The 25,320-nt window shown below is 43.9% G+C and overlaps 1 protein-coding gene across 5 annotated transcripts in view; it reads left to right on the top strand.

Moving 5' to 3' along the window:
* MTR (5-methyltetrahydrofolate-homocysteine methyltransferase) overlaps positions 1-25,320 on the top strand; it is a 106,366-nt gene that overhangs the window by 40,084 nt on the left and 40,962 nt on the right. For all 5 annotated transcript variants that reach the window (XR_010412420.1, XM_064594591.1, XM_045877771.3 and 2 more), the window contains 7 exons: positions 527-712; positions 12,873-13,052; positions 14,997-15,113; positions 15,392-15,532; positions 21,297-21,386; positions 22,639-22,791; positions 24,565-24,672. Coding sequence is in view for 4 of the 5 variants with exons in the window: in XM_064594591.1 (XP_064450661.1) it covers positions 527-712; positions 12,873-13,052; positions 14,997-15,113; positions 15,392-15,532; positions 21,297-21,386; positions 22,639-22,791; positions 24,565-24,672 (975 nt within the window). In the remaining variant the exon portion in view is untranslated. The remainder of the gene's footprint in view (positions 1-526; positions 713-12,872; positions 13,053-14,996; positions 15,114-15,391; positions 15,533-21,296; positions 21,387-22,638; positions 22,792-24,564; positions 24,673-25,320) is intronic.

The raw sequence follows: 25,320 nt of genomic DNA, 5'->3' as shown, positions 1-25,320 counted from the left end.
AGGGAGCCCGATGCGGGACTCGATCCAGGGACTCTGGGATCATGACCTGAGCCGAAGGCAGTCGCTTAACCAACTGAGCCACCCAGGCGCCCAGGAACTTGATTTTCTAAAGGGAAGATTGGATGTGAATAACTTGGCTGGAGGGCTGTTCCCGAGGATGTGAGGCCAAACCTTAATCCCAGAGTCAGATCAGGGATACCGGAATCCTGTTTGAGCTGTAGGCACTGGAAGGTGTAAACTGGGAATGAAGCAGATGGAGCTGAGCTCTGTGATTTCGTCCTGGTATTTAGCTGGGATCTTTGATGTGTGTAAATTTTGGACTCATGCATGGGGTCGCCTGTAGGACCGGAATCACTCCAAGTGTTATGGGCTTTAAAAGAACAAGTACATTAAAATCCTTTTTCTGCCACACTGTTATTGGTGTACTGTTTCCCTACATACTAAATGAGGACTGGGAGCTGGCCCTCAGAAGGGAATCTGTGTGACCTGTGATTTTTCCCTGATTCTTCCTGCCCCTCTGGTCTAGGTGCCCTTGTGCATCGACTCTTCCAATTTTGCTGTGATTGAAGCCGGCTTGAAGTGCTGCCAGGGCAAGTGCATTGTCAACAGCATTAGCCTGAAGGAGGGAGAGGATGACTTCTTGGCGAAGGCTAGAAAGATTAAGAAGTTTGGAGCTGCTGCGGTGGTCATGGCTTTTGATGAAGAAGGGCAGGTGAGTGATTTCTTTGGACCTCGCTCCATGGCGTTCCCTGGGCGAGACAGAGCAGTGGAAGAGAACAGAGTCTGAAACAGCTGTGTAAACACCACAAATGTATATGTATACACATAGGCACACACGCGCGCATCATACACACGTACAGACACTTGTATCCGTGTGTGTGTGAAAATTGGATGTGTAGTAGTCGCTGTATCGATGGAGAAAGGAATTATTCAGTAAAAGCTATTAGACCTACTGGCTGTGCACTTGGGAGAAAATAAAGTACAGACCTATTTCCCACCATCTACTAAAATAAAGTCTGCGTCAATGAACGATCTAAACATATAAAGCAAAATTCTAAAGAGTGTATGGGCAAATCCTCACCTAAAGTTGGGAAGCCAGAAGGAAAATTAATAGAGCTATCCGCATGGGAATGTAACACTTTCTCTGGTGAAGGGCATGGTATTATCTGCAACATGAGTAGTAACAGCGGGTTAATAGCCCCAATATGCAGCGTTTCTGTAAATCAGAAAATAAAACACCCAAATCAACCCAAAAGAAGATAAAGGAAATGAATAAGCAGCTTATAGGAAAAAATGCAAATAGCCAATAAACCTATGAGAAGATACTATATGTTACAATGATTAAAGATAGGAAAAAGGAAGCATTAATGAGATATTTGTTTCTTTTAGCAAAGAGAAAAAAAGTAAAAGATTGACACATGGCACCTCTCATAATGTCTCTGCTGTGGAGTCAGGGAGGGGCAATGGGAAACTTCAAACATAATGATAGTTCATCCGAGGGAGGGCATGCAGTGATTATATTGTATTGTTGCTTTATTATTTTTTTAAAGATTTATTTATTTTAAAGAGTGAAAATATGAGTGGGGGGTGGGGCAGAGGGAGAGAATCCTCACGCAGATCCCCACTGAGTGCAGAGCCCGACCGGCTGATCTCATGACCCTGAGATCATGACCTGAGCTGAAACCAAGAGTCGGATGCTCAACTGACTGAGCCACCCAGGCGCCCCTGTTGTTGCTATATACCTCACATGACTTTTACAACTATTTTTGTGTCTATTCAATATTTTTTAAAAAACAATGAAAAAAACTCCATTCCTTATGAATCAGCCCCCTCTTGGAATTTAATAATAAGCTGATATGTAAGGGTATATGTTCACACTTATTGTGGCTCTGTGGTAGCGAAAAATGGGAAATACTCTGAAAGTTCTTCAGTAGTGGAATACCTTGGTTCTTACTACATGCCATAAGGAATACTGTGTACCAGGTAAAAAGAATGAGGTGATGGAAGCCATGGAAACAATATATCGGAAAATGGAAAAAAAAACCTAACAGGTGACATGATTCTGGTTTTATTTAATAAAGAATTAATATGGGTATATGTGTGTCTGTATAAGCAGAGAAAAAAATTGCTAGGTAACTGGAGGGTAGGGGTGGTTTCAGATGGGGACATACTGACTTCTTTTATATAATTGACAAACGGGATTATATGTTGTTTTTCTTTCTCTGCTTTGTGTATTTTTAGAATAAAATTATTTTTAACTAAAGGGTTATTGTATTTGTACAAAAGATGTATTTTCATCAGGAGAGAAATTCAAATAATTCAGAAGAGTGCAGAGGAGATCATTTTGATAATGAACGGGTATTGAACCTTTACTCTTACCAAGCAGGCACACCTCACACGTTAAATCAGCTTTTCCTCCCAACGTATAAATGTTGGGTATATATGATTATTATTTTTGTATTCCATGCACTTGAGTCCCTGTTATCACAGGTAGCATGTAGTAGTACTAGGATTTGAGCCGAGATCTGCTATTATTCAGCAGAGTGAAATGATAGTTGTTTCTTGATTTTTTAGTGGAATGAGTGTGGTCAGCGAATACCCTAATTCATTCAGTCCTTTACCCCTGTGCCCTGGTTTTCCTCGTCCGTTCGTGGAAGTGGGGCTGCTAGGTCAAAGCGCATGCGCATGCAGCATTTGGACACACGCAGTTAACTCCTGCGTCTGCGAAGTTGTTACCCAGTCCTCTTCCACTACTAGTTCCGTGTGGTGGGACCCTCGGACATAATTTTTAGTTCCAGAGACAAATGGTTCTGTGTGGCTCTTTATGGAAAACAGAAGCCCGCAGCCCTCTAGACGCCCAGAGGCACCGGTTGTCAGCTTTCTTATCTGCTCCTTGTAGCATTTACCTCCTTATCTCCAAGTCCCCGTTTCCGCTGTTATTCATTGCCTCTCTGTAGTGCCCACAGATTTGGCATTTTTACTCTCCTCTACCCCCTCCTTCCCACATCTTTCCTTTCTCCCCACACCCTCCCAGTACAGTTAATTTTAGTCGTAACTATTTTCGGCGCTCACATCAGTAAGCAGTGCACAGGCTGAGACAGGGTGCGAGAGCTCCAGTCCTTTCCTGCACCCCGAGATCAGGACTTTCTGTCTGCTTTGTTTCTTACAGATTGTATGTTCAGAATACCCCTGGTCGTGTACACTTCCAATATCCAGTGTATCCGGGCACACTCAGTAGACGGTCATTTTGATTTCTTGAAGAATTCTCCCTCCCAGTCTCCTGACATGGTCTGGAAGGTCGTAGGCTGGCTGCCCAACTGGCCCCTGAGCCACCATCCCAGGGATTCTTCTCGCCCCTCTCTCGGGCTTTTCCATCTCATAATGTCTGAGTTCTTGGCTTAATCTCTCATTTGGTGGAGTGCGTCCTCTGTCAGCTGCCTAGGAAAGAAAACATGGCAGTAAATATTTTTGAAGCCTTACATGTCTGAAAGGGGCCCTATTCTACTTTGACACTTCTGGGACAATTGTATGGGTATCGGAGTACAAGCTTGACATCATTTTGAATCGTTTTCCACACTGGTGCTCTTCTAACCCTTGGTTCTTTTTTGCAAAACCTATTTATCTTCCTGCTTTCTGGATGCTTCTTGGACCTTCTGTGTCCATGATGTTCTGAAATCGCTTGACGATGAGCCATCCATTATGTTGGGCCCTATTGGGCCCTTTCATTTGGAAAACTTGAGGCCACGGTTGTAGCAAGTTTTCTTGAATGGTTTTATCTTCTCTTTTGGCATGTGGGGCATTCAGATACTAGATGTTTTGGAAAGATTGCCTAATTTTCTTGTCCTTCCTGTTTTTTTCAGCTCTAGCATTTTGCTCTGCTCAGTGTGAGATTTCTACCCTTATATTTATTCTCCAGTTAAGTCTTTATCTCTTCTTTTTCTAGGAGCTCTTTGTTGTTGTTGTTGTTGCTGTTATCTAAGTGTTCTTTTAAGAATTGATATGGAAATCTGTTATTGTTTGATGGAGGCAGATACCGGCCTTAATCCTTTCAAATCTATCTTGAGCACCTAGTGTGTGCCAGGCCCTGGGGAGATTGCAGGGAAAAACCTAGTCTCTGTCCTTGTGCAATTTATATTCTTAGAGGGCAAAGGGAGTAAGAAACAAAAACACAGATCACATACGTCATCTAACATATATAGACATATGTGGATAAACTTGGGAATAATTTGTACATGGATGGGATTTAAAGCAGGGAGACTATTCTGTCACCAAAGGAATGACTGTCGAGCAGAGGTCCTAGGACCAAGTGCATCTTGGAGCTGCAGTGCTCAGGGCTGGGGAGAAGAGGAGACACCATCATCATCAGAAGAATTTGAGGAGGAGCATCCTATTTGGTAGGAGAGGAACCAAAAGACAGGGTTCACTTGGAAGCCAAGAGAAGAACAAGCTTCAAGAAAGGCATGATGAGCTATTTTAAAAGAGCTATGGTGGATCGAGTTGGATGAAACAAAGAATTTGTCATTGGATTTAGAAATGGGGTAGTTTATGATCTTGCTGTACTGTTTCTAAGGAAATGAAAGCCCGATTGGAGTGGGTTCAAGAGAGAATAAGGAGAATTGGAGGCAGCAGGTGTAAACAGCCTTTTTTGAGGAGTTTTGCTGTAAAAGGGAACAGAGACATAGTGTGGAAACCAGACATGGATAGGAGGTTAAGGAAGGGTGTGTGTGTGTGTGTGTGTGTGTGTGTGAGAGAGAGAGAGAGAGAGAGAGAGAGAGAGAGAGAAGATGGGTGATGTGACAGTATGTGTCCGGATATCTGGAAGCTGATGATGTGAATGGTCTGGTAGAGAGGGAAGAACTGATGCACCAGAAAAAGGGGGCATTTGCTGGGTCCGTGACCTTGTAAGTGGAGAGGGAGGGCAATCAGCGTGCTAGTGGAGGGGAAGCCTGGCTCACGCGGCGGGAGAGGAAGCCGAGTGTAAGAGTGCGGATCCAGAGGCACGCTGGGCGGTGTGCTGGTGGGAGTCTATAATTGCTTCTGTTTTCTCAGTGAAGGTAGGAAGCAAGGTCAGCTCTGAGAATGAGAATGAGAATGCAGTGTTGTGTGCTTTGCGTGTCTGTGGTGCTTAACCAGGAATGTGAGGCAGAAACACTCCCGTGGGGAAGGGTAGTCTCTATGGGTGCTTTTAAAAACCACGTACGGGGGCACCTGGGTGGCTCAGTCATTAAGCGTCTGCCTTCGGCTCAGGTCATGATCCCAGGGTCCTGGGATCGAGCCCCGCATTGGGCTCCCTGCTCGGCGGGAAGCCTGCTTCTCTCTCTCCCACTCCCCCTGCTTGTGTTCCCTCTCTCACTGTGTCTCTCTGTCAAATAAATAAATAAAATCTAAAAAAAAAAACCAAAAAAAAAAACCATGTACGTCCCTGGGCTCCACCCCTGGAGTTCCTGACTCAGTGGGTCGGGAGTGAGAGCTGGCTTCAGTAATTTTTTCATTTTTTTTCAAATTTTAAGTTCCAGTATAGTTAACACAGTGTGACATTAATTTCAGGTGTACAGTATAGTGGATTCAGCAGTTCTCTGCATCACCTGGTGCTTGTCACGACCCCATCACCTGTTTCACTCATCCCCCCGCCCCCGCCCCTCAGGTGACCATCAGTTGATTATCTAGTCAAGGGTCTGTTTTTTGGTTTGCCTCTCTCTTTTCTTCCTTTGCTCATTTGTTTTGTTTTTAAAATCTGGCTTCAGGAATTTTAAAGCCGCAGAGGTGATGTGTAACTCTGGTTGAAAACCACCAGCAGAGTGGATCTCAGTCCTCATAGCAACCACCTGGGGTAGCTGTCGTCCCATTTTACAGTGAGCCAAGGTCAGCTAGGACAAGCTGGAGCCAAGTTTGGATCCCTGCTCTGCCAGTCTGCAGACTGATGCATGTTTCCAAGCCCTGTGTAATCCCCATGCTTTATCTGTTAGCATTGCATAGTGTTTGATTCTGTCTGAGAACAAGCCTTCCCAATTTAGATCTGAATGTGACTACAAAGAAAAAGCAAGTGTAGGGCAAAAAATTTTTTAACTTGCTAGTTATGAAAGAATGCAAATTAGAGCAATATTAAGGTAGTGTTTTATCCATACTAAGTTAGTAAAAGTAAACTTAAAAATGATCAAGATCTGTGCTGGTCCAGCAGTAGTAAGCAGAAAGCCTTATTCATTCTAGAGCATAGCATCAACTGGGACGGTCCTTTTGAAAAACACCATAATACCTGCCAAGGGACATAAAAATGTTCCTACCCTTTGAGCTAATGATCTCATTTCTGGGAAATTATCCCAATAAAAGAATTCAACAGCATAAGAACGCTATATATGCAAGAATTTTTCACTAGCTTTATTGAAGAAAAAAACAACCTAAATGCCCAACTGGAGAGAAATGCTAACTTAGATTACATCATTCTGTTGGAATATTATTCAGAGTATTCAGATAATAATTATGAAGATTATGGAGCAGGATGACAGTGCTTATAAAAAATGTAAATAAAAAATGTAAAACTGAAAATTAGACACTGTATATGACTATGTAAAAACTACATTTGATAAAGATGGGCAGAAAATGCTGTTAAGGGAAGTAATTACTAGAGTAAGGTGGTAGAACTAAAGATTCCGTTTATTTATTTATTTTTAAAGATTTTATTTATTTATTTGAGAGAGAGAATGAGAGAGAGAGAGCACATGAGGGGGGGAGGGTCAGAGGGAGAAGCAGGCCCCCCCGCTGAGCAGGGAGCCCGATGCGGGACTCGATCCCGGGACTCCAGGATCATGACCTGAGCCTAAGGCAGTCGCTCAACCAACTGAGCCACCCAGGCGCCCCTAAAGATTCCTTTTAAATACTGCTTTTCCTATTACAAAGTAATTTTTCTATATGACTATAGACGTAAATGCTCACTGAAGGATTGTGGTAAGCAGTTATAAAGAGCAAAACAAAAAATTCATGTATTTGCAAAGCTCAGAAACCAACAATCCAGATATTTTGGTATAAAGCATGTCTGTCGACGAGTTCTCATCACGCTTTTGGGTGTAACGGTCAGTTAACCAGAATCCGCTTTGCGTGCATGACACGGTTGCTTCTAAGGAGAATGCGGCTCTCTCAGATGGAAAACCACTGTTGCAACTGGACAGAGCAGAGGAACTCACACCTGCTTTTGTTGCAGTATCTGCCTGCGATTTTAGTTTACGTTTATGATTCATGTTACAATGAAGACTGCCAAGTCAAAGCCATCTGTGGCAGAGGGGACTGGCCCTGAAACTTCTGGAATAAAAGGCGAATAAGGAAGCATTTCTCTGTCTTCTGTTGATGTCAGTAGTTTTGATCGCCTGTTTTTTTTTTTAAGATTTTATTTATTTATTTCAGAGAGAGAGAGAACACAAGAGGGAGGAGGGGCAGAGGGAGAGGGAGGATTCCAAGCTGACTCTGTGCCGAGCGCAGAGCCCAGTGCAGGGCTCGCTCTCACAACCCTGAGATCATGACCTGAACCAAAATCAAGAGCCGGATGATTAACTGACTGAGCCACCCAGGGGCCCCTGCCTGTTATTTTAACTCTAACAAAATACTAAACACCTTTATCATTGAAATTTCTATGGGAAAGTAACTTTATTCCTACTCACTTCTAGATTTAATTTTCCTTTTCTAATTGAAATGATTATTTTAAATGATAATTTTTGGTAAGGTCGGTTTCTTAGAAATATAATTATCACATGATAGAATGGGCTGTATCATTTTTGTTTGCACCCATGCAAACTATATAAAAGAAGAATCAGTATTCTATAAATGCATCCATTATATTCAACACATTTTCCTATGTTAAACTGATGTGAAAAATAATTTTCCAGTTTATGGAGTAATAAAGCCCCATTGGGATAGTGATTAAAATTTAATTAACCCTAACCTAAAAATAGTGCTATTTTGGCAATATTCAGCGTTGTCATTCAGGAGCATGGTATGTCTTTCCAGTTACTTTTAATCAAGTTTTATAGCTGTTCTTAAATAGGAAATCTCAAGAACGTTCCTAGGTATTTTGTGTTGCTTTGTTGTTGTTGTGATCGGCGTATTTTTCCTTTCGTAAATATTTTTACTTTGGTAGTGATTTTTTGGATTTTTATTTGGTAATGGCCTCTTTAGTGAATTTAGATAAATTGATACTGTTTTTCAGTTGTATTTTCCAGGAAAATACGCACTATGGTATTATAACTAGTTCTAGGAAACGGAAGTAATAGTTCTTAACATTCCCTTTATTTTCCCTCTCTGAAGGTAGTTGGCCCACACCTAGGAACTGATTCTCACATGTTCTCCTCTGACCTTCTGAAAATCCGACCTATATTTCTGCATTTTAAGTGCCTCCTTTTCAGTGGCTCTACAGAGGTCCCTACTCCCTGGCTAAGCTTACATGATTATTTCCATTCTTGGGCCTTTCCTTATAAGATGGACTATAGATCTTAAATTATTTTTTTAAGTTTATTTATTTATTTATTTAAGTATCTCTTCACCCAATGTGGGCTCGAACTCACAACCCCAAGATCAAGAGCTGCATGCTCCTCTGACTGAGCCAGCCAGGCACCCCAGATCTTAAATTCTTAGTAAGAAAGAGACTTCTCTAGATTACCTTCAGAGGTGGGAGTTCATGGCAGGGATGTGAGGAATAGGGGGCCTCCAAGCACTCAGTCCTAAGACATCCACAGAGCCTGGGATGTTCATTGACTTCACAAGAGTAACAGCACAGCATATAGCTGGCGTCTCCCTCAGCTCAGGCCCTCCGGCTTCCCAGCACACACACCTGGCATTCTTGTTTGTGAAAGAGAAGATTGGAACCAGGTCGTGTGCCCCCTGTTAGGATATGGTGCTGCTTCACCTGGGCACTTCCGAGTAGGATTTTTCCAGCAACAACCTCTGCCTGTGGTTTCTAGAAAAAAAGCCATGGGTGGGCATTGGATCATGATGATGACAGGCAGATGAGTCTGGTTTCTGATTTCCTCATTTGCTTTGTCAGCAGTGGTCCCAGATGAGACCCTTTTCTCCTCCCTGGTGTTGGCACACTGTGGAGATCGCCTCTCAGTCTCGTTCCCTGTCTGACATTGGGTCTGTTTCCTGCTCAGTCCCGAGTCCCTGGCTTCCGGATTCCCTGATGGAACATGAGCTGTGCTGGGGGCACCACGTTCCAGGTTGGCCTTGCATTTCCAGTGACTCCAGCTCACTCTTCTACTCTGCTCTTCAGCCACGAGCAGGATCTCCCCCGTCTTCACCCCGTGCCTTCGCTTCTGACCTCGAGATGCTGCTTCTGCATCCCTAACTCCTGCCCACAGTGGACAGTCCACCCAGAAAATTTCTGAACTAAGCCGACGCCCTCAGTGGTTCTGAAAAGCCAGAGCGTTTGTCCTCGTAAACTTTTTAAGTAAACGTAAAACCTTTCTTTGGCTTTTTTCCTTCTGACTTGTCAGTGCCCTCCTGATGGTGGCACAGACGTCCCTTTCCATTGCTGCTGTTGGGGACTTGGTGGCAGCAGGATGGGCCTCCTGCCGCATTCCCTGGCCCATGTGAAGCTCATTCCGTGGGGAACCTTTGACCTACCTCAGCAGTTGGTCTTGTTCCTTCCCTGTTCCTTGTCTGGCTGCATTCTTATAGATTCTAGGTATCTTCCACCTTTTCTATCTCTTCCTCCCAGCATCCACCTTGATGAGTCAATCAAAAATTGTTTTATCTCCTTTTTCCCTGAGAGTGATATTCTAGCAAAGCCTGACTGTTGGATTTCTTAACTAAATCTTCTACCTACTGATGGCTGTCTAGCTTTCTGAAGCTCAAGAGTAAACTGGGTAACTCATAAAATCATTAAAAGTATTTATTCCTTCTTGACCCCTAGATTTGTGGTATTGTCACTCAGGTTTTCTCATAGCTTGACCGGAGAAGATGGCGCCTCACCAACCTGGGGCCCCATCCTGTCTGTGTGTTAGAATCACTAGGGGCTCCTAAAAATACTGTTGCTTTAGGTCTCTTCTCAAGATCCTGATCTAACGGGTCTAGGGTGCAGTCCAGGTATTAGCACACGAATAAGAAGCCTCCAGCGATAATATGCAACCAGAGTTGAGAGCCCTTGCAAATAGAGGAAGGTTCCCATTCCGTTCTTTCCTGGGCCTCTCTTCTGGGTCTCTTGGACCTCTCTTCTGGGTCTCCTGGACCTCTCTTCCAGGTCTGTGAGATCCTCAGGCATGACTGAGACTGACTGATGTGCATATTTCATAACCCTGGCTGAGGAACACGACAAAGAAAACCTTGGCGAATCTAACGTGATATGACCTGCTCCTGGCAAAGGCCCGTACCCTGAAAGCCTGGTCATTTTGAGATTCTTTTGTTTATCCAGCAGATAGGAGTTGTCTGTTAAGGTGATAGGCACTCTGCTGGGTGCTACAGGAACAATTTGACAAGGCCCCATCCTTCTGGGACTGATAGTTGGTGATTCTGTTCCGGCCCTATAAGAGGATTCCTGTCCTGGGAAGACCTTCCTCCTTGTTGCTTGTGTGGTGGCTGGACTTCCTGCTCCCCTGTGAGGAGCATACTTAGCCTGCCAGATAAGGCCAGGTGTCCTTCGAGGCTTGGAGAAATGAGCAGGACCTTGATTTCTTGACCTACCAACCAAACTAGGTTCTAAGAAGCTCTAGCTTCTAGCTTTGGAGCCCCAAACCCCTGTACCTTCTTTCTTAGGGAGCTTAGCTGGGCCATGAACCTGGAACCTCGAATTCTCATTTGGCTCGCTGGTAAAGGATGAACCAAAGTCTAAAACTAAAGGCTTCCCTGGGTGACCTGCTCCTGACTCCTTTCTTCTGGGCCCACATCTTGCTCTTAACCTTGTCACTCTCACTGAAGGAGTAAGTAAGTTGTTGAAGAACTTCAGCTAAGGAAGATGAGAGCTTGCCACCTTCCCTAAAGCCTGGAGCAGTGAGGCCACAGAGCCCACTCCTGTCTCCCTCTCCCAGGGCCCCTTGGTCTTCTTCGTCATGGGTGCCTTGAGGCAGCCAGAGGTGAAATCTAACCCCACCAGCTGCAGGAAGCAGGGAGACATTCGAGACTGAAGGGAATAGTTGAATGGATACCAAAGTAGGTAAGCTATTGAAAGCCTAGGTGTAAGCGCGAGCTCTTTGTGTAATTAGACTACCATGTCTTTCTCTAGAAGGTGGGGATTCCCTGAATACCCTGGAGCTACAACAGTGTCCCCACCCTCATCTGTGTGCTTGCCTGGAGAGCCCTCTCCAGAGGTCAGAATGTGTGTGATCAGGACCTGAGTCTTCACCATGCTTAGTGTCCGCATCTAGCCAAGGGCGCCCTGCCTCAAAGTAGGTAGCTTGGAGACTCAACATGCGGTTCATTGGTGTTGGCCACTTTCCAGGAGCATTTTGCACATCTCTTCAGAATTGTATGTGACTTAGTTTTTTGGAACTACTCTAGTGCTAGCAAATGTTCAGCTTTTCTTCAGAGCGGATTTGATATATTTTTTTTAAGATTATTTATTTATTTGAGAGAGAGCAGAGCAAGGGAGGACATGGGGAAGTGGGGGCAGGCAGGGGTAAAGGGGGAGGGAGAAGCAGACCCCCCACAAAGCAGGGAGCCCAATGCAGGACTTGATCCCAGGACCCTGGGATCATGATCTGAGCCAAAGGTGGACATTTAACCAACTGAGCCACCCAGGCAGCCCAGACTTGATTTTTTATATAAGAAATCACTCAGAATGTACTTTGTGGCATAAGCTCTGTGTTGAGGTTGTAAATTAGATGGGAAGAGAGTCTCCATGACAAAGTTCGGAAAGGCTTTGAGTAAAAGCAGCATACATTCATTCAGTGAACAGTATTGAGTACATACTCTGGGCGGGCACTGCTGTAGACTTGGGGGGTATAGCAAGATTGGCATTCTGGCTCAACAAGTTAATAATAAATAATAAAGCAGATAAAGAAGTTGCCAAATAAATACAAGTTCTAGAAAGAGGTACCATAAAGAAGACAAAGGAAGCAGGCAAGATGGCGGAGGGGCTGGTTTGGAGCCGGTGAGTGAGGAAGGCCTTACTGGGAAGAGACTCGAGTGACGTGAGGCACACGGCCACGTCCTGGTGTGTCCTGAGCTACACACCAGTGGCATTGATAAATGGAAAGGCCCGAAGGTAGGAGGAGCTTGGCAAGTTTCAGGACTGTCAGAGGAACTGAGGGGAGAGTAGAGTAGAGGAGGGGCAGTTGGTAGGAATTCAAACCGGAGATGTGGGCCCTGATTCTGAGGATGAGGGGAAGTGACTGGGAGTTTGAGTCTTTGCTGGAGTCACTCCTTTGCCTTCCAATGTCATTATTTTGAAGAGCAATACTAATTTATATTGATGGCTTAAGGCCCACATTAATTAGCCAGTGTTTGGGGGGTTGGGAAGAAGCTGGGGACATATCCTTGAATCTTTGTGGAATGTCAGAGCAGGAAGCTTGTGGTAGCGTTGCCTGGATGATGCATTAAGGTACTGCGGGCAGTTCGGGACAGGAGGGATGCTTATTTTTTCATTGTTCCTTAGGAGCATTTGAATCTTTATCGCATGTGTGTATTTTGTATGAAGCCTGTTTATTAATCTACCATCTCTGTGTGTGTAAGATGTGATTTTCACAGAAGCAGTGTAGCTGTTGTGCGGATGAAAACACAAAGTGACTTTAAACCATCTCCTCCTCTGAGATAATTTGATAAATGCTTGGCATTTGGATTTCTATGAAATCCAAGCATTGATAGTTAAGTGCTTTGAAAAGTAAAATGTGCTTCTGTTTTCGTAGATACCACTTCATTTTTCTATTTTAAATTACATCTTTTGCTCCTTTCCCCAGGCGACAGAAACAGACACCAAAATCAGAGTGTGCATGCAGGCCTACCATCTACTTGTGAAAAAACTGGGCTTTAATCCAAATGACATTATCTTTGACCCTAACATCCTCACCATTGGTACCGGGATGGAAGAGCACAACTTGTATGCTGTTAATTTTATCCAGGCAACAAAAATCATTAAAGTAAGTATGGGTATTTTCTCTCTTCTACTCAGGACATCACTCAAATTTATGTCATGGCTCCAGTGAATAGTTTGAGCTAACATATCTGTTTATTGGCTGGGAATGTTGACAGTTTACTCTTAGGTAGTAAATTGGTTTTCTGAAACTTAGGGCCCTTTATTATTTTTCTTTGATGTGATGTTTTACGCTATGAAGTAGAATGTACATACTGGAGAAAATATATAAAAAATACAGGGTATAATAAATAATTAGGAAGCACATAATAGCTTTTACTTAGGTCATGAAACAGACCATGTGCGCCCCTGTGACTCTCCCTTTCAGATTACACCCTCAACTTTTGAATTTTGTGATGCAGCCGTCATCCTGTTTTATGATACCACTTTGTTGCTTTTCTTTATCATTTTATCGCTTATGTACAGTCTGAATTATCCATGGATTTTGTGTTTGCAGATTCACCTACTTGCTAAAGTTTATTTGTGACCCCAAAATCAATTCTCTTGGTGCTTTTGCAATCATTCTGCAGAGAGGTGAACAATTCGAGTGGCCCAACCCACGTGTTCCCAGATGAGGTCCACAAACTCTGCTACTTGTTTCAGCTCTCATTCTGTAAACAAGTGTCCAATGCACAGTCTATGTAGTGCCATGTTTTTCACCGTTTTGACCTTTCTCAGGGTAATTTATTTCTCTGTCTAAATGGCCCCCAAGTATAGTGTTAAAGTGCTTTCTAATGTTCCTGGTTGCAGGAAGGCCGAGACGAGCCTTACGGAGAAAATGCTTGTGTTTAGATAAGCTTTGTTTAGACGTGAGTCGTTGAGAGCCAGTTGGCCACGAGCTCAGTGTTAGTGAATCAATAGTATTCGTTAAACAAGATGTCTTTACACAGAAACACACATAAAACGGGTTTTTGTATTGATGAGTAGATGAAAATTGTGTGACCAGGGGTTCATGGAAGCATAACTCTACTTTTCCCCCGAGGAGCAGTGGTTCTCAATATTCCCGAATTCGTTGTTCACAGTGACTTTATACAACATAACTCCTGCAAATACCAAGAATCGGCTGTATAAACAATGCAGTTTAGTTTGGCCAATTTTTGAGCTTCATATAAATAGAGTCTTAAGATTCTTAGGTCTTTTTGGCTTACCCAAACTTACTTAAAAAATTCATCTATGTTGTTGTAGCTTGGACTTTGTTCATTTTCATGAAGGTATAACATTTCATCGTGTAACTATTCCACAATTAACTGTTCTAGTGTTGATAGACATTTGGTTTGTTTCCCATTTTGGACAGTATGAGCAATGCTGCCATGATCATTCTTGTATGTGTAACTTGAGTGCACATGTGTTTTTCTATAGCGTATACCCCAGAAGTGGGATGGTCGGGTCACAGCAGTAGGTACGGTGAGCTGTCTCCCTAAACACTTGAGCTGGTTTGCACTTTAGCCGATAGGGAGTAAGAGTTCCTGTTGTTCCCACATGCGTGCTGATGCTGGACATCGTCCTAAGGTGTGCTGGGAACCTCAGTTTCATTCTGTCCTGTTAGAATTAGTCAAGTTTATGGTGAATTAGGGAGTTGGTTCATTCAGGCTCCAGAAGCCTTTGAGTGAATGACACTCTCTGTCTCTGTTACCGATTCAGGAACTATTTTATGGCACACTCACTAGGTACCGCGGCCTCATCAGGCCCACTGAGGAGACCTACAGAGATAAGGCAGAATTTTTTATTTTCTCTCAGGGATATTAGAGCCTAGTAGGAGAAACTCTATGAGGCAGTGCTTTCGCGATGCCATAATATGGCAAGTTTTGGTCTCTTTCTGGCTACAAGAAGCTCTGGATTATGTCGAACTTCATGTTTTTTACTTTCCACTCTTACATATAAAGCTTGAGGGCTGTGATTCCTGCTTTTGGCGAAATAGGGAAATCTTTTCACATTTTAAAATATTTGCCAGGAAACCCTACCTGGAGCCCGAGTAAGTGGAGGTCTTTCCAACTTGTCCTTCTCCTTCCGCGGAATGGAAGCCATTCGAGAAGCAATGCATGGGGTTTTCCTTTACCACGCAATCAAGGTACGGTAGAACACCTGTTTGCCCTTTGAAAGCAACTCAGGGCAGGGGTTTTGTCCCCTTTGGCCCACAGACTGGCTCTGGCCTGCTTCCAGTCTCTGTGAATAACGTCCTATTCGTGCTATATATGTTGTCCATGGCAGCTTTTCTGGGACAGTTGCAGAGCTGAGTAGCTGTGACAGAGACTGTGACCTAAAAATATTTTCTACAGAAAATGTTTGCTGACCCCTGATGTCGAGTATCCCTGGAAATCCTCATTTTTTTCTTTTTCTTGCCCTTAGTTTGGTATGGACATGGGGATAGTGAATGCGGGAAGCCTCCCCGTATATGATGATATCCACAAGGAGCTTCTCCAGCTCTGTGAAGATCTCATCTGGAATAAAGACCCTGAAGCCACTGAGAAGCTCCTGCGCTATGCTCAGGTAGAGAGAAAAGTGTTCTGACGAGGGCTTTTCCTGCCTTCGAACTTGTCACCCACTTACAGTTATTTGACCTCTGTTGTAGACCAGGAGCAGGCATCTAATGATGTCTTTGGGTCACTGAAGATTTCTACAGAGAGTCCCAGAGAAGCCATTTTAGTTAAGGGTCTAGGTTTCTTTAAATCTGTTTTAAATTGTAAAACTAATTTTGTCCCATACTGAAGTAACACATAGTTATTCTAGAAAATTTATAAAGTATAGACAAGCAAAAGAAGGAAATAAAAATCCCTCAGAACCCTGTCACCCAAAGTTAACCACTGTTGAGATGTTATGACCTTCCAGTCATGGTTTTGGTTTTATTTTCGAAATGAATATGTCCTCACCGCTGTGTCCACACACACACATATATACACGCACACTCACACACATGCACACACACACACAGTTTTACAAAAACAGACCTCTATTCTAGATGCTTTTTGGTAACCTATTTGTTTAGCAGTATATTGGGAACATCTTTCCATTTTACGAGATATTTTTCCACCTCATAATTTAAATTCGCTCTTTTGGCTTTTCTTGTGTGACTGTGTTATTACTTGGTACTCATTGCAATGTGTTTACATTTGTTTATATCAGGATCTGGTCCATCTGTGGCAAGGTTCCGCAGTTTGAGGCTTGGGGTCTATACACATTTGATCTAAAGACATGAGAATATGATAATCAATCCAAAAATCGGTTTCTTGTTTCTCTCTCATTGTGTGCCAGGCAGTCGTAGGTACATTAAGCATCTATCATAGGTGCTGCTTCCTGGAATCCTGTTTAAGGAGAGATGACATCTTTACCTCAAAAAAAACTTTTTAGTTTATTTCAGAAAGCAATGGCAAGGAAGACATTTTTCTCACAAAGTACGTGGGGAAAGTGGTAGAACGCTTTCATGGATGCTGTCCCCTTTGTTAATGTTTTCCGTGTTAAAATCTGAATATAACTCTGGCAGCAGTGTTTACTTTTCCTCTTCCATTGCAGAGTGAGTACTAGAGTGTTCTGGAAGAAGGCTAGGATGGTTTAGGATTAACTGCATCCTTGATTTGTCAGCTTTATGGGTGGCAAGATTTAAATTTCTGAAATTGCTGTAGGCTCAGCAAAGCTGATGGAGATCAGACTGTGCCGGTGAGCACAGGACCCTCCTCCCAGTTCCTTAAAAACTTTGCTGATTTCTCTTGTGGACCCAGGACAGAATGTCTCAGGTCTTGATTATTGCAAATATAATCATGTTCTGCTTCTCAGCTCATTGCATAAGAAACAGTCTCTAGATTTCCCCCCCCATCTTTCCAGGGCTGTTTCTGCTCATCTAGACAAAGTACTTAGCCCCTGAGTGTGGAACACTACCCTGTTTTCTTCTTTGCCTGTCTTCCACCCAGTGGAATAATAACTGAGACAGTGTTCTGTTGAAGGCCAAAAGGGCATCATGGGTTCTATAAACATGAAGTTACACCAAAGAGTTCTTAACCCACTCAAGGATGCACTATTTCAATTTTTCCTCCACTCTGTCATGTAGGAAAGATCGGGCTCCTTCACTGAAATACTATTCTCATTTAAGGTGTTATTGACTTTGTATTTTATGTCAGTCATTCTTTTGGGTCTGTTTACTGTTAGCATTTGTTTACAAGTTTTTCTTTCTGCATGTTGTGCTGAGCTGTCAAGAGGTTTTGCCTCTGGGGCACAGCCAAACTGAGGGAAATCTTAATAGCAATTGTAAGATTTTAATAATCCATCATATAAGAAATTTCCTGCCTCTTAATGTAACCACAAGGACTTATTACAAGCCATTGACCCCTCTGTCAGGTAGGCTAACTGTCTATATTCAAGGTGACTTCTGTTACCATTAAGGGAATTAATAACCAAAACAGGTATACTTAATAAGTCCCAGGAGTTGCCAGCTCTGTAGCATTTCTCAGGATATACTGAGTGCAAATGGAGCATAAAAAGCAGTGAAATTAAGAGGCAAATAAGGGGCAAGGATTTTTTTTTTTTTCTTTGTAAGAGAATGATTATCTCTTTTTGTTATTAAATGATGAAGTCTGTACCCAAGTTCCTGTGTGATACGTTATTGAAAAGGTGGAGGGGCGCCTGGGTGGCTCAGTTGGTTAAGCATCTGCCTTCGGCTCAGCTCATAATCTTAGGTCCTGGGATCGAGCCCCACGTCGGGCTCCCTGCTCAGCGGAGAGTCTGCTTCTCCCTCTCCCTCTGCCCCTCTGCTTGCTTGTTCTCTCTCTTTCTCTCTCTCTCTCAAATAAAATCTTAAAAGGTGGAAAGAGTCTTTTTTCTGATCTTGCTAAGCTCTCTAATCCCACTTTGGGGGAGTTAATGGGTTTATTGAAAAATAATTACTTAAATTTGGCACAGGCTGACCTGTGGTAAGTAAATTATTTTTGGTAATGAAAAGTTCCAGGTATCATGGTACCGTATGATTTCCGTGGAGTTTCTTTCTTTCCTTTTTTTCCCATGGAGTTTCTTTACTAAGCAGTACCCTAATAGAGGTCATGACCCCTTTGGCCTGGAAGGATCTCTGCTCTGAATACAGTGGCTCCTGAATGACCTTGGGTTGTGAGAATATTTTTGATGCTTTTCTGGGAAAAAAGTTATTGGATCCTTGGTCTGGCGTTCATCTTCCTCATTGCCACTGGAGGTCATGTTCTTCTTTGTCTTCCTCTCGAGCAGTTTACTCCCCTTGATGCCTGTCCAGCTTTTTTGTTTGTCAGAAACAAAGCACAGATCCCATGGGGAGCCTCTGACTCGGGATCTACTCTAGAGTAGTAGCAACAGAGACACGGATAGCCAGATGGACATGACCGTTGGTCGGTTTGCTGGGTAACCTCGTGTTTGATGAGCATCCACAGCGTGGCTGGTGTGTGGTCCCACCTGTGCGGATTTTGCACTTAGATTGTGGAGAGGGTTCTCTCGAATAACTAGTTGGAAAGCAAGGTGGGCTCAGCATGCCATGTTGTGCTCCTGAAATAGCAGCTTTCAAATGTGCCCTTTGTTTTAAGTTTTGATTTTCTGAAGCACAGTCATCAGGTGGGGTAGTTTTCATTCATTGCAGCCTCCGACACTTGGGTGAAATCTTCGTTGGCCTTCCCCGGATCCTCAGTAGCCGCTGTTCATCGTCACATAGGTCCTGACCGCTCCCCGCCCCATGGCGCTGCGCTCCGTGGGATCTTTCTGTGAACACGCCAGGTCCTTTCTCCAAGAGTGTTAGGAACCGTGTCCTGTTTTCACTCCTCAGACTCTGTCCCACCCGCAGGAATTGCCTGATGCCATGGCTAACAGAGCAAATGGTGCATCACACGTATCAAGTGAGAGGATTGTGAGCTTCAGAAGGACTTCCTTTTCTCTTCTCTTTTTGGTTTTCTTTTGGCAGTGCCACACAACTCTGGTTTGGGTTTTTCTCCTTTATGGCTGAATAGTATTACCTTGTATGTGTCTATGCCACATTTTGTGTGTCTGTTCATCCATCCATGCACATTTAGGTCACTTCTGTGCCTGGCTACTGGCAATAATGCTGCCAATCATTCTTTTGGAGTCACCATCTTTAGTTTTTCTGGTAGGGGAGGAAGCCCTTGTGCCATCAGTCTTGCCGTTAGCACCCCAGCCCTGCGGTTCTGGGGGCTCTCCCTGGGTCCTTCCTTCCCTCTCTTCTAACATGTTGTCCGTTATGTAATGTCTTTATGCTTGTCTTCTTTCCTTCCTGTCACCACCGCTGTGGTCCAGGCCTTGATCACGGACTTTTAAAATCTCTTCCCCCTTCTGAGGTGCTTTTAAAAATACTGCTTTGCTATTCTGCAGCTTCAGAATTTTTTTTTTAAAGATTTTATTTATTTATTTGACAGAGGGAGAGACAGCGAGAGAGGGAACACAAGCAGGGGGAGTGGGAGAGGGAGAAGCAGGCTTCCCACCGAGCAGGGAGCCCAATGCGGGGCTCAATCCCAGGACCCTGGGATCATGACCTGAGCTAAAGGCAGACACCCAACGACTGAGCCACCCAGGCACCCCAGCAGCTTCAGAATTTTGAATTTGGTCCTGCTCTCACCGCCTCCCCCCGCCCCAACTGCCTGGAAGGTTAAATCCAAACTCGATAGCATGGATTTCTGGTGCTCTGTGACTTGTCCTCTACTATCCTGCATAAACGTGGCTCCAGAAAATCTGGTTTTGTTCAGCATTAAATCACTCAGCTAATATTTACTGAGCTCTTGTTCTGTGCTGTGCACTTCACTGAGCATAGAGGATCTAACCAGTAAGAGAGATGGGCCCCTCCAGGGCCTACGGTTGAGTGAGGTGTACGAAAATGTGAGAGGCAGTTGTAACCCAGTCGGGTTGGTGCTGGGATAGGGCAAGTGCAGGAAGCTGTGAGAACGCACAGGAGGGCCCCTGATCCCAAAGGTAGAGGTGGTCCGGGCAGGCTTCCCAGGAGGCGCGGGTCAGGACTGACATGAAAGCTAAATGGGACTTAGCCAGGCTGGGCTCTGGCGTTGGAGTGCAGGGCTGGTGGTCCCTGCCAGGGCGGGGAATTTGCGTCTAGCCGGGGACCGGCATGAGGGTAGGTGCTGAATAAATGTGTGTCACGCGAATGAATGTGGAGGCCCAGAGGTGAAAGAGATGACAGAGAGTGTGAGGAACTGAAATGTTTGGGGTAGCTGAGCTTGCTGCGCAAGGCAGAAGATGAAGCAATCGGAGAAAGCCAGGTGGGGGCATTGCATGGCACAGAGAGCAGCCTTGAAAAGGAGTGCTTGGCATGGAAGCTACTCTATCCTGGGAGGAATGGGACACTTATGATGACTTTTGTCATGTGGGGTGGTTTGATGAGATTTGCAGTTTGGGAAGGCCCCTCTGGTTACAGTGCAGAAGATATACTGTAGACTGGGGGAATTCTGGGCTGCAGAGACCAGCTAGTGGCTTGGACCATGAAAATGTGGAAACGGGGCAGGAAGAAGTTTAGAGGAGGTGTAGTCATTAGGACTCGGTGAGTGACCGAACGAGAGGAATGAATATTAAAGAATGTTCTGTAGATTTTTGGTTGGGGCGAGTGATGCCACCAGTTGATGTGGAGAAAACAGATAATAAGGTCATGCAGTTCACCTGATGGGCCACGATCGTGGCACTTTTTGTCCCTTTGCTGAATCCATCCATTTCTTCGAGGTCTCTCTCCACCCTGGTTTGTGATGATGACTCATTGCTCAAAGTTCCCGGTCTAGTTTGTATCACACAGTTGTCTGTATTATCTGCTCATTCAGACCCCGGCACGTGCTTTCTCTGGTGGCTTGCCCTCTCTGCCTCCCCTAGGATGTGGCCAAGGCCTGGAGGGCGTAGGCCATGTCCTGTGGCTCTTGGCATGCCCACCTCCTGGATGCTGACTCCACCCATCAGCTCTCTGCACATATTTGTGGGTAATGATGCTCCTTGTGGAGGGCTCTGGAGGCCCCTCACATGTGGGGAAGAGCTTCTCTTTCTGCCCTGGAAATCCTTCGTTTGAAATTGTTACCTTGTAGGAAAGGAAGAATGGGGCCTCACTGTGTCCTTCTGCTATAGGATCAAATCCTGAAAGACCTCTCCTTATCTCTTCTTCCTGCAAACATTTATTGAGACCTTAATTCATGCTGGATACTCAGCTAAGCGCTGGTAGTATATGAGAAGAATGAAGCACAGTTTTTTGCTCCTACGTAGTTCAAGGAGGGCCTGTTATCCTCATCTGTCTGTCCTAATTTCAACTCAGACTCATGGCAAAGGAGGGAAGAAAGTCATCCAGACTGATGAGTGGAGGAATGGCCCCATCGAAGAACGCCTGGAGTACGCCCTCGTGAAGGTGAGTTGTAGGAGCCTGGAGTGAGCATGAAATGGACGGCTGGAGGGGAGAGTCCCTAGACCAGCCCCAAGGGAGTGTGCCCCCCCCCCCAACCACCTCCAGGACCGTTGGCTCAGTCTGGAGATATTTTTGGTTGTCACAATAGGGCTTGGGAGGTGTTCCTGGCATCCAGTGGCCAGGGATGCTGTGGACATCCCATAGTGCACAGGATAGGCTCTACATGACAGTCGTTCAGCCCAGAATGTCCGTGGTGCCAAGGTTGAGAAACACTCTCCTAGACCAAATTGCTGTCTTTTGATCAACAGGCAAGTCTGGGCTCTTCTGCTGATAATTGGAATTTTTTTTTAAGATTTTATTTATTTATTTGTCAGAGTGAGAGAGAGTGAGCCCAATGAGGGGGAGCGGCAGAGGGAGAGGGAGAAGCAGACTCCCTGCTGAACAGGGAGGCTGATGCAGGACTCGATCCCAGGACCCTGGGATCATGACCTGAGCCAAAGGCAGACACTTAGCCGACTAAGCCACATAGGCATCCTGATAATTGGAATTTTAGACAACATAATCTCTTGGCTTCATTGTCCTCATTGTGGTCTGGAGAATTTCAGGTTTTTTTTTTGGCTCTCAAATTTAACTTTTAACTTCTTGAAGCTTTTGAGATTCGCATATTTGAAGTTGTACAATCAGTCAGCTACATCCAAGGGACCTCAAACTGTGGACACGGAGGATTAGGGCTTGATCAGTGACGGCTAGAGAAGCCTGCGGAAGCCTCATGGATTTGAACTTCACCTCAGGGTCCTGCCCATTGTCATTCCTCCGCCAGCCCCAGAGCTTCATAGGGACAAAACATGCTGATTTCACAGGAGATCTTTAGTAATGGATACTCTGCTGAACCACTAGGATGCAAAGTGTATTTTATGATGAATTTGAACTTACTAGTATTTCTTCTCTCACTAGGAACTCACTTTTACTGAGTACTTACATTGTGTCAGTCCAGTCGGCTAAGCACTTTACATAGGTATTTCATTTAATCCTCAAAATAACCACCTGAGGCAGGTACTATACGACAATTTTATTTAGGAAACTGAGGCTTGGTAAATTGCTAAGATTAGTGATAGGAGTCAGGATTTGAACCCATGCAATCTGATTCCAAAACCTGAACTCTTAAGCATTTCCATGATTCATTCTTTATTGGGTATTTGGACTTAAGCCAATTTTTAATGTGATTTTTTTCCCTAATTTTTTTTTTTTTTAATAGGGTATTGAAAAATATATTATTGAGGACACTGAGGAAGCCAGGTTAAACCAGGAAAAATATCCCCGGCCTCTGAATATAATCGAAGGGCCTCTGATGAACGGCATGAAAGTTGTTGGTGACCTTTTTGGAGCTGGAAAAATGTTTCTACCTCAGGTTGGCAAAAGATGGGGAAAGCGGACGGGGTGTAGTTTTTACAACTGGAAGAAAAAGACTTTGTCTTTTAATAAATAGTAAGTTCGGGTATATTTCTCAGGTTTGGGTTTTGATAAGAGCTTAGGGACATTTGAGATCGGGTCATTCTTTCTCTGAATGTGTTCAAGAGTAGTGTCTGGAAGGTCCATCTTTAGGGTGAGGTGCAGGTTAGAGGTCAATGGAAACTGTTAGCATTCTGATCTCCATGTTTGGATCTGTGTCCCATCTCTTACTCCCAACACCCATCTGCTCTTCCCCCCAAGTTACAATAAAACCCAAGATGAATGTAAAGTTCATAGCATTCGTGTTTGATTTGCCAGCAAGTATTCATCTTTAAGGATGTGTATTTTGAACAAATCATTCCCATTTAAAATAGTGATATACATTACATTGTAACTTTCAAGAAAGCCAGAACTCTCATTTTGATTTATAGAAGCTGTTGACCATATCAGTGAACAAACTGTGTTGAGCCATCACGGTTAGGGCTGTGAGGCATTACACAAAACTTAAAGGCCCTGTTTTTGTTTCTGTTTTTTTTTATTACTCATTCTGTATTCAATTCATTGCCCATTTCCTTTATAACATTTACCCCCCTTTTTAAACAGCTTTATTGTTTTATAATTAACATACAACGAAGTGCACATATTTAGAGGATGCAGTTTGATGAGTTTTAACACATGCACTAGTGAAACTCTCGCTAACTTGAGCTAAGGAACGTTTCGTTGTCCTGTCCTCTTAATCTCCTCCAACCTGTGACAGTTCCTCGGTCTTGGTTCTTCATGTTGCTGACTTATTTTTCACTTTGCATTTTTGAGTAAACATTAGACATTTTGCAATGTAGTTTGAAAAATGTCTTGTATCCCTCCCCCAACTTCTTCCACTCATGTTAGCGTTTTTACTTGACCCTCGCGCAGTTAGCAGAACCCAGAAATTAACATCAATGTAATGCTGTTAAAGAAGGACCTCATTCAGATTTCACCATTTTCCACTACTGTTTTCTTTTTATTCCAAGATCCCACACTGCTTTTTTATCCTACCTTCCTCAGTACAGTACAGTTATTATGTAGACTGTTCCTCAGTTTGAGTTTGTCTGATGTTTGCTCATTCTTCAGCAAGAATAAGAGCGTTGCTGTGCCCCTCACAGTGGATCTTATCAGGATTTCCAGAATGTTGCTGGGTCTCATTAATGGTTATATGAACTCTGCTCATTTGGTTAATGGTGTCTGCTAGGTTTTCTGCGCTGTGAATTTACTTGTAGGGAGAAACTTGGAGACTGAGCAAATATCCTGTTTCCCATCATACTTCCAGCCATGAATTTTAGGATACATTGATGAATTTTGTAAAAGGTCCTGTTCTTGCTTAAGCATGAGCCTTAATTATAAGTGAATTGTAATGCTGGGGATCGAGAAGAGAAGGCTGAGAAAGGGCTCATGCTGGAAAAGGATGCCTAGAACCTGGAGAAGTGATAGACAGCCTTCTAGGCTGAGGAAAAAATACCGTGCAGAAGTTTGGAAGACAGAAATCACAGCATGTGGGTCCTAGCCTTGTTTTCCTTCTGCTATGCCTTGTTCATCATCTTTCCCCACAAGGAACTTGTTCCTTATCCTGTCTGCTGTCAAAAGTGGACTCCAGTGGTCAAAGCTTGCATTCTTGATTTAGGCTGAAATTCACAAGTGGCCATCAGCAACCATTCAGGATCAGGTAAAGACGCCTGACTCCATGTGTTTTTCCTAGGTTATAAAGTCAGCTCGAGTCATGAAGAAGGCTGTTGGCCACCTTATTCCCTTCATGGAAAAAGAAAGAGAAGAAAATAAAATGCATGCTGGCATAGAAGAAGAAGAGGCAAGTCATTTTGTCCAGGCCGCTGAGCCCTGTGAGCAATTGGCCTCAAAGACTTACTGGGGTGGGGTAGGGACCATGGGGCTTGGCTGTGCTTCTCATTGAAGATAAAATGGAGCAACGATCTCTTTAACCCAGTCTCAGAATACCCTGGGCTTTTCCTTTGAGTGTGGCTTTGTGAATTTTTAATATGAACGTAGTTTTTCAGATAGAGCCCATGATTTCAAATCAAAACCAGTTCGTTCATTCATCTGCTGACCATTTAACAGAGCTCCTACTATGTGCCCAGCACGGTGCTCCACACTGTAGCTACAGAACTTGGTCCCTGCCCTTGAGGCAACTGAGTGATGTTTGGCTTTGGAAAACCTCTTCACTGATCGTCTCTGTACCCTGGTAACGTTCCAGCACTGCTTCTGGATCCAATTTAACTCCTGTTGGCTGCACCACCAGAGTAAATCATTAAGCTTTGACCTTGTTTAGCGCCCTGTGACGCTCAGCCAGCTTTGGCCTGTGGGATTCTGAATTCTTATATTGATGTGAGTTTGTCAATGGCTCCGGCAGATGTAGAATCCCACTTGCCTTGCATGCCCTTTTCTTTTCTCTTTTTAAAAAATGATTTATTCATTCATTTAGTTACATATTTGGGAGAAG

Source organism: Mirounga angustirostris, unplaced genomic scaffold (genome assembly GCF_029215605.1).
Source record: "Mirounga angustirostris isolate CCGP_5_RB_7025 unplaced genomic scaffold, mMirAng1.0.hap1 SCAF_6, whole genome shotgun sequence".
In the NCBI taxonomy this organism is placed as follows: Eukaryota; Metazoa; Chordata; class Mammalia; order Carnivora; family Phocidae; genus Mirounga; species Mirounga angustirostris.
The sequence above is the reverse complement of the archived record's forward strand: the minus strand, read 5'-3'. Positions and strand labels throughout refer to the sequence as shown.